Source organism: Anser brachyrhynchus (assembly GCF_964034855.1).
Source record: "Anser brachyrhynchus genome assembly, chromosome: 4".
Taxonomy (NCBI): domain Eukaryota; kingdom Metazoa; phylum Chordata; class Aves; order Anseriformes; family Anatidae; genus Anser; species Anser brachyrhynchus.
The window spans coordinates 1,731,348-1,745,340 of NC_137698.1; the positions used below are offsets into that span (position 1 = coordinate 1,731,348).

General features: G+C 39.3%; 1 protein-coding gene across 1 annotated transcript in view; it reads right to left on the minus strand.

Moving 5' to 3' along the window:
* LOC308194824 (uncharacterized protein) overlaps positions 1-13,993 on the minus strand; it is a 128,903-nt gene that overhangs the window by 55,609 nt on the left and 59,301 nt on the right. The window contains exons 24-27 of the mRNA XM_080591277.1: positions 13,459-13,499; positions 8,412-8,490; positions 4,063-4,098; positions 1,315-1,496 (exon numbers count right to left, since the gene is read on the minus strand). Coding sequence (XP_080447403.1) covers positions 1,315-1,496; positions 4,063-4,098; positions 8,412-8,490; positions 13,459-13,499 — 338 coding nt within the window. The remainder of the gene's footprint in view (positions 1-1,314; positions 1,497-4,062; positions 4,099-8,411; positions 8,491-13,458; positions 13,500-13,993) is intronic.

Consider the following 13,993-nt stretch of genomic DNA (forward strand, 5'->3'; position numbering starts at 1 on the left):
ATCCTGTAAACCCAGACATTAATTTTCCCTTCTCACTATAACCTTGTTCACCAGGCAAGCATTACTTCTCTAATAAAAATTTATACATGCTAAATCTCTAGTGAATGCAGTTAAATATCATGCATTGCAATTAATGCATCACCCCGCACTCAGTAATGTCACTGAAACCAAACTTCAGCATTTTATTAATGCAATTTAAATAAGCAATCAACAGCATATGGTAATGCTAAATCTAGGAGATGAGTCACCACATAAAAATACTTTTTTTCCCCACACAGAGGAAAAAGACTAAGCACATTTTAAATGATCGAAATACGAGAATAACTTAACCATCAAGTTTAAACAAAGTCTAAATACATTTGAGACGCATAGCTAACAAGATAAGGTCAACAGCTGATTCACAGTACTGCATACGGGGAAACCCTCCAAAATGGGGATACTGTCAAAGAACTAACTAAAGGGATTGGATCTTTCCTTTATATACCAGTCTGACTGTAAGGCACTGCACAGTCATACCACTTGCAGAAGTTTGTGGAGACGCTGAGGGTTAGAGGTAACCTTCAAAGCATATCCCCATTGAATCGAAAAGGGAAAAAATGGTATCAAGTTTGTGTTTGTTGTTGTTTTTGGTTTTTTTTTGAGATGTATCTTAGTCTTTCCATTTTGTGCCCTCGCACCCCAGGACAACCAACCTTCTTTCCCTGCTCTGCAAGCAGGAGCCTTGGCAGAAACCCCTCTGTGACTGGAGCAGAGGGTCAGGCCGTGCTCATGGAGGACAAACTCTCACAGGCCACTGTTTCAACCCCACATCTCTTCCCCCTACTCTCTGGGTCCTCAGCCACTTTTGTGTAGCAGAAAACTACATACAAACTAACTCTAATAAATTAAAAGGGACATTTTTAGCACAGTCCCAGATGTTTTCTGTTCCAATTAAACAGGATGAACAACTGAAGATCCCCAGCAAGTTGCTTAACTAAGCAGGGGGTCAAGAAAGGACCAAGGTGGTTTGACTGTGTGACTTTTTCCTCTTGCTGTGTTACTTTTCACTTTGAGAAGGGTTGCTGCAGCTACCAAAAGGATGAAGAAAAGAAAACATAATGGGAAAAATACTGGGAGCTTGTGAATTAGAGAGAATTAACACTGACTTTCCCAGTCATTAGAGAATGATTATCAAACTGGGGTGTGGAGAAGCTCAAAGGAAACTCCCTGTTGCTATCAACCTGTCAAAGCAGTGAGGATAGCAGCAAAACATTGTTAAAGTTTGGTATTAAAAATTAATATTAGGACAAAAATAGCAAATAATGGACATTTTACCTCTTTCCAAGGTTTCTGTGCTGTGGGAGCAGATTCATGGTTTGGTCTTCTCCTGCAGGCTGTTTCTGTGCACCAGTAACTCCCAGGTTTCCCACACTGTCCTTCTGGGGTGCGAGGGGACTGTGCCCTCCTCATCAGGACTGCCTCCGTCTGATCTGTCAGCACTTGGCTGTGCCCTGGTGCTGGAGAAGGCAAACGGCTGTTAGGGCAATATAATAAGCCTGAGCATCCATCCCTTACACCCTTGAAATCCTTACATCAGCTAGGAACATAAAAGATTTAAACATAGAAATAATATGCCAGAGTTAGAAGCAAATGAGTAATAGGATACCCTTAATGAAAGCAATCAGTAGTAAATCAGAGAGCTAGGTAGACATTTATATGATATGTGTGCCAGAGAAAGATTTTTGTATAGGAGAATCTGAAATTAAAAAAAAAAAAAACAAACACAAAACTATACATCATCATTACTAAGTATTTTCACAGCAGTTTAAGGAGGGAAAAAAAAGCAAAAAGCCCCAGAAGAAAGTTCTTAATGAAGGATAAGGATTATCAGCTCCTAGACTTACTGATGGATTTGAGATGAAGCAAATATTGCTTTTCTCCCTTTCTTACATCATTCCATCGCAGCTATGGTTTGCAATTTATATTTTTTTCTGTCATGGTATCATATCTCATCATAACCAGGCTTTGCTAATACAAAGGTATTGTATGATAATGAACAGGTATTCTACAGGCCTTATTTCTTCAGATAATATTTTATTTTCTCTTGTCAGTTCTCAAATAGGGACAATTCTAACTTGTCCAGGTTGGTCACTGAAGTCCTTTCCCTGACCATTTAACGCAGATTCAGTTCCTGAGTAACAGCATAAATATGGTATTTTATGAGATAAATTACCATACATATGGTAATTTATGAGTCTCCAGTACGTTATTCTTCATCAGTTTTTTTTCCACATTTGTAAATAGAGAACCAGCAATAGTATCAAAAAAGACCAGAATAAAACCAAGTTCTACTAAGAACAAACTAGAAAACTTGCTGCTATTAAAACTCCACAGCAGCTCCTCAGCACTGAGCCAGGGGGCAGGGGATGGGAAGAATGAGGCAAGCTGCATATCTTTGCGCTTAACAACTACCAGAGTCAGTTTGTTGGTGAGAGTGAAAACAAAACCAGTGTATCTCCAATGCTGATCCTACAAGCGTGGAAAGCAGATCACAGTCCTACCCTAGAACGGTAAACTGTGATGTCTCCAGGTAAATCCCATCAATTTTTCTCTCAAAAAAAAAAAATACTGGTGGCTGAAGGTCTTGACTGAAGTCTAGAAGATGAGAACAAAAGCCTTTTCCTTGTCCTTGCTATTTTTAAATTGCACAATTTGTCTTCACTTTGTACAATAACTGCTACGCAGCCTGGGTAGACTAAACCAGTCACTTCAAGCCACCTACATATTGAATCAGTGTACCTTGCGCACAGGTAGGGCTGCTGCTTTTTCTCCCCTTTCCTTTCCAAAATGCTCAGATATCCAACTGCTGATGCTATCAAAAAAAAAAAAAAAGGAAAAAAAAAAAGAAAAAAGAAAAAAAAAAAGTGCCAAATCCTGATGCATCTATAATCAGTATAATCCTACAGAACTATTTCCAAAGCTTCTACAACAATGCCTGAGTTCAAGGTGGAGCAGCCTAAGCAAAAACCCACCCTCTTCAGACGCTAAAACCTACACACATTTGATAAATAGGGATTTTGTTCCAATTTACAGGTTCAGAGCCTGGATGATTAAAGAAGAGAAAGCTCAGAGAATAATCAGCACTAATTATACTAATGCTGCTACTGTAATTAATCAGTTTTGCAATCTGCAAAATTGAGATAAAGAGCTATGAGATCTAGAGATGAAAAATTGCTATATAGGAACTGGGGACCATCATTATCCAAAATAGCACATTAGCACCAATTGCTCTTGGGGCTGGTTTGTCTTTTGACCTCTTTTTCCTGGTTGTTAGAGGGAGAAAGCAGCTCCACTCTCCTGTGCTTCTTGGCCTGTGGCCATGAGAGCAGCCAGGAAAGCCTCTCCCTCCTTTTTTCCTCCTATTTAGACATGTCCATGACCCCATATGATCTCAAAGCCATCATGCAAGGCTCTCATCCACACAACAAGCCTCGTCTCTCCATGCCTCCTTTTCTTTCTAATATATATGCCCATCTATCATCTATCTCAAGTGTTCCCTCTCTTGTTCTTTATCCTGTATGGGGTATATCATGCTCCAGGAAAGATATTTCTGTCCCCTGGTTTCGTGCTTCAGATAACCACGAAATGTCCTAGCAAAAGAAGGGATAAAGCAGGGAAAGCAAAAAGATAGGTCAGTCTGTAATGAGAATATCCCTCCCAAAAAGAGACAACACTGTAAGGACAATTATAGCCAAGTCCGTGGTGAAGCGACAATTACGGACATTACAACCATAAGGTTCGACCCCACAAACACGTGCAGGCCTTTCATATGGCACCAAGTGGAACTACAGCAAGGAGAGATGCTTGTGTGGTTTACCTAAAGTTTGTACTGATTTTTATGTTAAAGTCTGTAAATTTTAGATTGGGGGAGATTTTTGATAGTGGGAAATAGGATAACACTGAAGTTCTCCAACCACTAAGACTGGCACTCAGAAGTTCATTCCAAATATGTAATAATTTTGTTAGAATTTTATAAATCCGTATTACTCAATTACTATTATTCCATGCTTGTGACAGTATTACCTGTGGACTGCAAACACTTCAAATGTCTGTAGTGACCTAAAAAGACAAATAATAACAACCTAGTGCAGGCATTATTACCTGTACCTATGCATTCTAATAACTATGTGACAGACTGTAGTAGTTTATGAAGCCATTTTTCAAGAACATATAAAGTTTCCTTGCATTATACACTAGTAAAATAAACTATAAAAATAATTTGACAGCAACATGAAAATGATAAATCATATGGACAGAAATTCACAGATGTAATTTCATCGAACATGTTGTCCTTGAGTCCCGCAGTTGTGCTTATAGAACAAATACTTTCAAATAACCTGTGATTTTACAGATCAGCTGTCTAGTGATGTTTGGCATAATGGATGAGTAAATAAAAACTGTTCATCTTGATTGTGTTGCAGCATTAATTTGATGTTGTCCTGGCCCTGTGAGTTAAGGAGTATCCTTAGCAGTAGTTCAAAGTAGTTTTTGTGATTTAATTTAATATTTATGTCTTTGCTCAGCTGCAAGAGATTTTTCCTATAAATAAAGACAGTGACAATGAATCTTATATTACAGCTGTAAATTTTTGTACCAGGCTACAACTTCAGTGATGCAAAGGCTGGTGCTTTTGTTTTTTGTCTTTTTTTGTGTGTATTTTTTTTTCCCCATGATAAATATATCAATGTCTGTCTGCAGCTCCTGGTGGAAATATGGTTTCAATTTTTTTCTTAAAAACATGGATCAATCATTGTTGCCCTTGCCTATTCTTTTCTGTCAAACGGTTCAAAGATATTGGAGTATCTGCAAAAAGTTTGAGAAGCACTTTGGCTACACATCTTACAATCCTACTGTACAACATTTAACTTCGGTGTAGATCTTCATTGCTTTCTTTTAGGTATAAAAAGATCTGATTGACACTTAAAAATGAATGTGATTAATGATGATCCAACATATTCAACAGATAGTATACAGCAATGTAACTGCCTTTCTCACCTGCAGAATACCTTGTGATCAGGAGTTGACAGCTCCCTGTGCCTTTGGGCTCTAGGTTTTATATTCCACACCCCTAGAAGAAAGTACCAAATCTCCTACCAGTAGATCTCCTACCGGGGGGAAGGAGGAAACTATGGGTTTAAGTAATACATCAGCTTCTTTTTCCACTTAAATTGATGAAAATTTTATGCTTGGGACTACAGTGCCAATAGGAACATTTTGCAAAAAAACTCCAGAATCTTTCCATTTTATTGCACTGCCTAGAAGCAAATTTTCTGTGCTTAACGAATATATTTGGTCTTTTGTTAAATGGGTACCTCTCCCTTAGGAAAGAAGGAAGGAAGGAAGGAAGGAAGGAAGGGAGGGAGGGAGGGAGGGAGGGAGGGAGGGAGGGAGGGAGGGAGGGAAAAAAGGAATTTGAGACAAAGGAGACCTGGAAAGTCATTAAAAATTAAATACTTAAATCTTTGATGCTGTACTTGGTTTATGACCACCACTAATGAGGGACAGCCAACATCTTTTCTGATATTGTATTCATAAATGTCTTATCAGAGTTATATTAACCCCTGCAGACAGATTCCAATGTGCTTTTCTTTAAACTCCAAAAGTTTGTGATTCACTGCAAGGAAATTGCAGAGGAGAGGAAGACAGGAGGAGTGAGCTTCCCCTGATGTGAAGTTTGCTTCTTTAGCTTTTTTGTCAGTGACACATTCGCATCTAAAACATTATGTGTGGCTTTGATCCTTTTCTCTCTGATGATCTGTTCAGTTAGCAATGTAGTCATGAAAATATGTCACTAGTGTCCTGTTAATGCTCACCTCATGGAAGAAGTATTCTTGGAATGAAAGCATCTAAGGGGTTCCTTAATCTACCTTGCAGGAAAGTCTTTATTTTATGGCCAACACCACATACACCAAAAAATTGCAATATTGCTGGTCACTGAATAAAAATCTTATGCTATAGTATTGCATAGCTAAAGCCAGCATAATACCACTGCATCAGCGATTACCTGAACTGTCTCAAAGATACCATAAATAGATAAAACCTGCTTGCAAAGCAGTTATTTTCAATATTTGCTTGAACAAGTAAATATCACCTTTTTATCAAGCAAAAGCCAGACTGATATATTAATGAAATTTCTTCGGGCTATTTTCTGGGTAGAAACTGAGTGCCTATGTCAGAAAATGATCTAAAAAGTGTATCTATACTGCAAATGAAGCACATTCACCCCTAAGGGAAGAACCACATCGTGTGGAGCCTGGGTAAATCAATGTGCTGTCTGGCAGAGGAGAAACACACCCTCTGGGAGAAAGGAGCCCCATGTGCCAGGCCCAGGACAGCAGACGGCCTCACGCACCATCTGCCTGCTGGCCATCAGCTGAGGCAGCTACTGCACCAGAATCGGCTGTACAGTCACACCAGAGACAAGCCTCTCAGTATGAGAAAAACAGCCTTAACCGTGACAAATTGCGGACTCTGAGCTTGAGCAGTTCTACAAAAATCAGTGGATTTCCATCTCAACGTAAGTGTGCATATGCATTATCCCTAACTGAAATTATGCTCACATATAATATCTTTCTTGATCACATCATGTGGAGTTTCATCAAGTGAAGCCTGTACGAGACTCAAGCTAATAAACAACAAGGCTTACAAAGAGAGGACATGATGCTTCCTGCAAATAAGAAATTATTGTGGTTGCTTAAATGAGTTGTCTGTGATACACTACAGTGAAGAAATTCTTGTAAGGAAGATTCTCAAAACTAATTTGTTTAAATAGCCTTGTGATGCACAGAGACACAACAACAAAGAGCAAGCCTCACAGAAAGCACTGAGGGTTTCTGGCAGGGTTATACCACACAAGAGTCCAAAGGAGTAGGGGCCAAGGAAGAGCTGGGCAGTCATTTCCACTGGGAAACAGGACTCTTTGCTAACGCCTCCTCCCATATTGGACAGGAGAGGCTGACACAGAGCCAGGTGCCAGGCTCAAGTGAAGAGTGGTAGCTATTGTACCCCACCAGATCCTGATTTACCTTTCCTCTGTGCTCCCAAGCCACAGGCTCTAGCTACAGCTGAGGACTTACATCTAACAACACAAAACTACATATCACCTTTCTTAGCTGCATTGCAGGGTACCACAGCAATCATTTACATTATTGCATGTGGACTCACTTTGGTTCCTTGTGCATCCTTGTTCCGACAGCAATTGTGAGTATTTCGGGCACCCCCAATTGCTTATTTTGGCTCAGCAAACAGAGGGAAATGTTAATGTAGAACATTGTAAAACAACATCAGCAAGTTGCACAAGGCAAACACAAGCACCACAGCAAATGAAGTCTCTGCAGGAGTTTCAGCGTGCCAGCAGTGAAGAGGCTCTGGACAGGACAGGCTTTTGGTAGCCTGCAGCTCTTGCAAAGTCCAAGCTGCCTTGATTCATGCTGCAGGAGCAGTGACAGCTGCTAATATCTATCACAGGTGCTTGGATTTATTTTAAATATTAAAAAAAAGCCACAGGTGGCTGCAATCATCAGTTAATGGAACAGCAAGAGCCTCATCTGCAGTCCTTCATGGACCTCTATCCATGGGATTCCTGGCTGTGCAACATGAGAGGGGGTAGCTCCTGCTGCTTTGAGCAGCTGGTACAGCCATACACAAAGATGTTTGCATGGCCAAATCGTAACTTTTTACTCTTCATTGAGGGTGCTGCTGTTGGGACACTTGCTGCAATAAAATCAACGTAAAGCTAGTAAAGCTAGGAAGAAGAAATTGCAAGGGTTTTAGAGGAATTCCTTAAGTTAATTTTGTTTTACTCAGTATCAGTCTCAAAATGGTAATATTGCATTTGTTAAATGTAGCACAACTTGAAAAATATAAGTATGGAAATTCTCAGACTACCAGCTCCAGGTTGTTCAGGGCATATTTCCAAAACAACATAGATTAGCAAATAAACTAAAAAATCATAGTCTGTCTGTGGGTATTTAATGAATGATAAGATAAAATTAATGGCACGAGTTTCTTATTGTGAATTGCTTGCCTGCTAAAAGCTGCTGCATAGCAGATGTTCACACCTGAACCCACTGTTTTTCACATATTGCCTTCATCCAGTGGGCTAACAATATAAATGAGCAACAACAGTACAGTAAACCACAACTGAAATATTAGTTAATTAGTGGTTACTGTAAAAGCATTATGTGGCACTGAATATAGCCAGAGAATTAAGACAGCTTTGGAAATCCACACAGATATATCTTATTCTGTGCAAAAGACAAAATGAATACTAAATGAATAAAATTTAAGATGCAGTAATTTTCAGATTGCCTATACTTTTTGATACTATGCAAAATGGGAGATAATATTCCATATTAATACACATCATATACCTATTATTTTAGGCAGGGTGTTTTCCAAAGGAGTCTCCAAGTCTCTGCCCAGCCCATTTGCAGGGACTGAATTCCCCACCTGCAGGAGAGAAGCATTATATGAATAAAGTCCTTAGAATGGTTTTTTACAAATAAACCCAATTTCGAATACTGAAAAAAGGAAAAGAAAGGTAATAGTTGCACATATATTTCCAAATGCTCTCAGAGAACAAATGCATATATGCAAGTAGAACATTATGTTAATGCACAAATATAAATGGCAGTACACAGATATAACGAAAATTACTGTTGTTATCCCCAAGTGGCTATGATTCAGTGAGATGTCTGTGTTGAGATGTGAGCCAGGGGAGATGATAGGCACTGGCAGACGAATTGCACAAGTATCAGGGGCTGGCTCCTACCTCCTGGTTAATGGCCGCGAGCCCGTACTGGTAAAGGTCCAGCATGAGGCCATCACAGTTACAGCCCACCCTCTCTCCTTGGGATGATTCGCTCTTTTCTGTGCGAGGTACAGCTACAGGAAACACCCAGACAGGTTACCAAATGAGGAAAACTTGTGGGCGTCATTTATCATTTCTTCCCTAAATCCACGTCCTTGACTGCAAAGCAAAGCAAGTCTATGCAAACACCAAACAGTACTGATGCTTCCTGGACAGCGCTTGAGTAAAGCTCCTTTTAGCACTAAAACATCTTCATTCAAAAGATCAAGCCGTGACAAGAAATTCATTATACGTGTAATGCTTAAATAACTTGCATTCCCTCTGGAAATAGAATGGCTTGGGGGATAGTCACTTTGCACAGATTTTCAAAGGGTGTTTCACAGAATGTAAGACAAGTGATCATAATTTTAATACTGGCAACACTTGTTCTTACAAACAAGATCTTAGAGACAAGTTAAAAAAAATCCCAGCAACAAACACATACTTTCAACATAAAAACTGATTTCTTACCAGACAAAACATAAATACATCTTAAAAGCATTTCAGTGATACACACAAAATAGAAAGTTTTAACTAGAAGAAAGATGTCATAAAGAAAATAACTGCTAATTACATGACTACAACTATAAGGAATAGAGAAAAAAAAAGTTATCAGTTTATATATTCATTGACTTAAAATCTGTCCTCAGTTAGACCTGAAAGAAACACAGATGCTATATGGGTCCAATGAGGGTAGATTTTAGATCACAAATTTCGTTGTTTTTTTTTTCTTCCTAGCAACTTAATAATCATGAAATTATATAACAAATCTGTAAACCAATTACCAAATGTCAGAAGGTGCCCTGATTAAAACACACACATCCCCTGGAACGTGCCATATTCACAGATTAGCCATGTGTTATTTATAGCTCCTCAAGGCACAATAATGAAGAAAGTAGTAATGAAATCTGAAAGCCTGAATATCTCCCTTATGTTTGAAAGCAGACCCCATGAGACCCATCTGTAATCCAAACTGGGAGAAATAAAATCCTTTCTGAAGCAAACAAAAAGGCCTATAAAGAACCACCATCATCTTCATAATTTCATATTTGGTGTTTCAACTTTAAAATGATTTAAGCTGCAAGTTAAAATCCTACTATCCTCCTTGCTCCCATATATTTCTTTTATCAAGATGATTCTTTGAAATTCTTAATTTTATTGGCCCTTAATGTGATGACAAAGGACACCTTCATACCTGCTTCTATCAATGCAAGACAGATCTTGTATGCATACCAATTCCTGCCTCAAGTTCCCCCAGATACAACACTCAGAGTTTCGAGACAAAACTCCCATCACTCCCACTTCACCTCTCTCTCAGAAATCCCAGAAAAATCTCAGAAAACTTTCACGAAATCCCACTGTCACGCAGATCTGTTTCTACCTCCACTGGTGGGGTCTTATTGATCCCCACCCAGATCTTTATCAAGGCATATTTACACCTACCTTGCAAGATACTTGCTTCCTTCCTCAGGGAGATACACCTGATTCAACATGCCATTTTTAACATCCATATGTTGACATTTGTAAAGCCTTCGCAGTTTCATCTCTGCCTTCCTCACTTCCCACTCTCTCCAATACCGACCTTATATTTTTGTCCTATACTTATTTTGCTCATTACTGATCGTAACTGTTGTTCAGCTTTGCATTTAAGTTTTTCTTCTATCATACATCAGTATTTTTTCCTCTTATGATCATATATACACATACTATATCATATGCAGAAAAGACTTTTGGAAACATATGGTAGTTACTGCACTCATATATTTTACATTCATCCAATTAGATTCAGTCAACCTGTAGTATTGCAAGATCTGATTAATTCATCATGTTGTAACATGAGTGCATAAGCACAAAATAAGGATAAATGAAGGAGACTGTCTCTATTTTGGCACATGAAACAAATCCACCAAGAACACATGGTGGTTTTGTCTTTTTTTTTTCATGATGGATGCAAACACCATAAAACTGCCAAAAACATTTCAATGTATATCGGAATATTTAAAATACATTTCTAATGCTTCAGTGGTAAAATAATCAGCATCGCTATTTTTCAACCCCTCAACTCAACATCTGCGCCTCCCTTGGGGCCTTTCAAAAAGAGCCTCCCCCCATCCAAATTCCAACAAGAAAATGAACAGCAACACACCTCCCACCCAAAACTCAGCAAGAACACACTGCCTTTTGCTTTCCGTGTCCCTGTCCTCCTTCTCCTTTTGATTTTTTATTTTTTTTTCTCCCTCTCCCCTTGCATTTGTTAGTTATTTTCCTGTGTTGTTAGAGAAGTTATTTCAGGCAGCCAAAAAGCTCTCTGAGGTATCTGAAGGGGCGGAAATCATGCTGGAAGCCAGGAGTTGCATCTTTATATTACTTCTGCAGACCTGACTCTTAGCCAGAGGGTTAGCAGAGGGGCATGTGTTGCCAGAACATGTTTTGAATTTAAATAAAATTACATTGACTCTTTCTGGGCTGCTGCCGTAGCACAGCGACCTCAGGAACTGTTTCTACCTATACACTGTGCCCAATGATAAACTGTGTTAAGGTTTGATTTACTTGATTTGAAATTTATCTGTATGTAAAAGATATAGAAAATAGAATCAAGTCTAAAAATAATAAAATAGCTCACATCTTCCTTAACCTCCCTTTACTGCAGTTCTTTTTACCTGTTCTTTATTATTCTGCCTTTTGAAGAGCTCTGAGAAGTACTGAAGCATTTTTGAAGTATTTGTGATTAATACAAGCTTCTGACCTTTGCTTTTGGAGACAAATGCGAAACTTTACCACACATGGCAAAATAACAAAAAACAACCCCGCCCCCCCCCCCCCCCCCCCCGCCGAATATTTATTTTTCAGTTTGCTTAAACCAGAAGAACCAATATAGGCACCTACTAGGTGACTTCCACAGGAAAAAGACTCCAAAATATGTTTCCCACTAGCTGAGCTCAAAGCCTTTGGGTGTTGGATTTTAGGGGCTCAGGAACATTTTAAGCAAAAAGAAGGCAAGCCACTGCTCCGTTTTGGTCCATGTAGCACATAATTCGTGGGTGCTTTCAGCTTGTAATTATTGTTCCCTACTGATGATCGTGTCTTAGCAAAAACAACCCCGTCAGAGATAGCTACTTGGCAGCTGCATTCATAGGCCCCTAAATGCAACAGAATTTGCTTGGATCAGGTATGGGTTGGCTACTTGGGGTTTTGGTCATGGGGGAGATCTGCTAGGGCTGTCACTTGACCCACTGCCAAATCCGGATTTTTCCTGCCATGCCTTATCCTTTCTAGTTTCAGAGCTGCCAGCTGGAGGGCTTCCAGTTCTCCCTTTTGGAGACCTTTGTGCAAGCTAATGCTGTCAAAAAGAGCTGTGTTTCCTGCATTTCCCTGCCTGCTCCCTGAGACTGATTTATTTTCATGACTTAAGAGCTGACAGTGCAATCTGCACAGAAACCCGAGCCTGGCTCTGTCAGTTCTGCTACCTGGAAGAAACTTGTGTTAACTGCAAATGCACTGTCCTGCTGCAGAAAGCTTCCTGACCATCTCTGGGACTGAGGGGCTACATCCACTTTGTGGTTATGTCCTGCCCAAGCACTTCTGAAAATCCTTCATGTTGCAGAGTGCCACCTGATGTCCTGTTTATTTTAAAGCTTGCTGTTATTTTCAGCAAGGGACAGAAGACTCGTTCCAAGAAGGATCCCACTTTCCAGGAAATCCCCCTATGCCTTTTCTGGCCTGCGGTGCCACTGTGAAGACATACAGCAATTGCATCCTGATGGCCCGCTCTGTGCTGCATGCAGTTGTGCCCTGAACAGCCCTGCCTGCATCAAAACAGCACAAATTTCTCCCCCTAGAATGCCAGTGAAGTCATTGATGCAGGGATAAGAATTCAAAGTAATACAGCCAGGCACCTACTCTTGACTTGAGACTGCCTTTGGCATCATTCAACATCGTGGTGTCGACAGAGAAAGGAAGTCTATCTATTTGCTGAGAGGTCAAAGTTCAAGTATCTTAACTTTAAAATTTAAATTATCATTGTAAAACCATACTTTTACTATTTTGTTCATTTCAGAATGTAATTACCTTCTCTTTCCAAGACTGAACAGAGATGCTAGGTGGTAAAGATTGTGTTTTGTTAGCAGAAGCAGACTATATAAGCTATTGTGTTGTTAATTTTGCAGTTATCCTTATCCTGGCTTCCTTAATATCATTTAGCTATTTCTTTTCTTTACTGATACCTTATTCTGCTTGATTCTGTTTCACTTTGAACCAACACTGATGCTGAGGATTTAATGCATTTTCTATCACACTGTGCAAAATGCTGATGGAATCTTTGTGCAGACTCTTTGGTGACATAAAAAGGTTATTATTATCCTCCCCTTTGTACTGTATCTCTACAAAACTATGCACATGCTTTGTGGCCACCCACTTTGCACAGGAGCATGAAGAAATCATTTTGTTTTATTCACTATAAAAGAACATTTTTAAAGACGTGTCTTTATAATTGTCCTTTTTAAAATTTGTGCATGCATAATACATTGCTTTTAAATGGGACTTGAATGAATTGCACCAGTTATACATACCTCAACACTCAGGTTGCTTCTTAGCTCAGAGGTGAAACCATCTATGGTGAAATCAAAAAGACTTTATTAGATTCCAAAGTAGAAGGAAAAGAATTTCATTCACCGAGGGCTGTGATGAGAGAGCCCCATCTGCAGTCTGTACCAGTCATTCAGTTAACCAATTTCTAGCATTTTGAAGAATGGTAAACCCACCCAGACTTTTTCTTGCCTCAATCCAACTAATTCTTGATCTACAAAAGCAGAGAAGAGTGAGCTTCCTTCCCTCCCCACCTCCTGACAATTTTCATACTTCCATTAATTCAAACTGCTTTCTATCTGCTATCCTGACTTGTCAATGATCTATTGCAAGGATCAGCACCTATCTAAATTAAATGGTGATTGACTAAAAGTATTCAGAAATATTTTTATGTAAGTACCAGGTTCACTGTGTATATTATTCCAGCCAGCTAGCTATTCAGCCATCCCCTGATTTACACACAAACAGCAGCTGGATATTAAGACAGTTGTGATATCCGTATATTGACCATATGCTCAC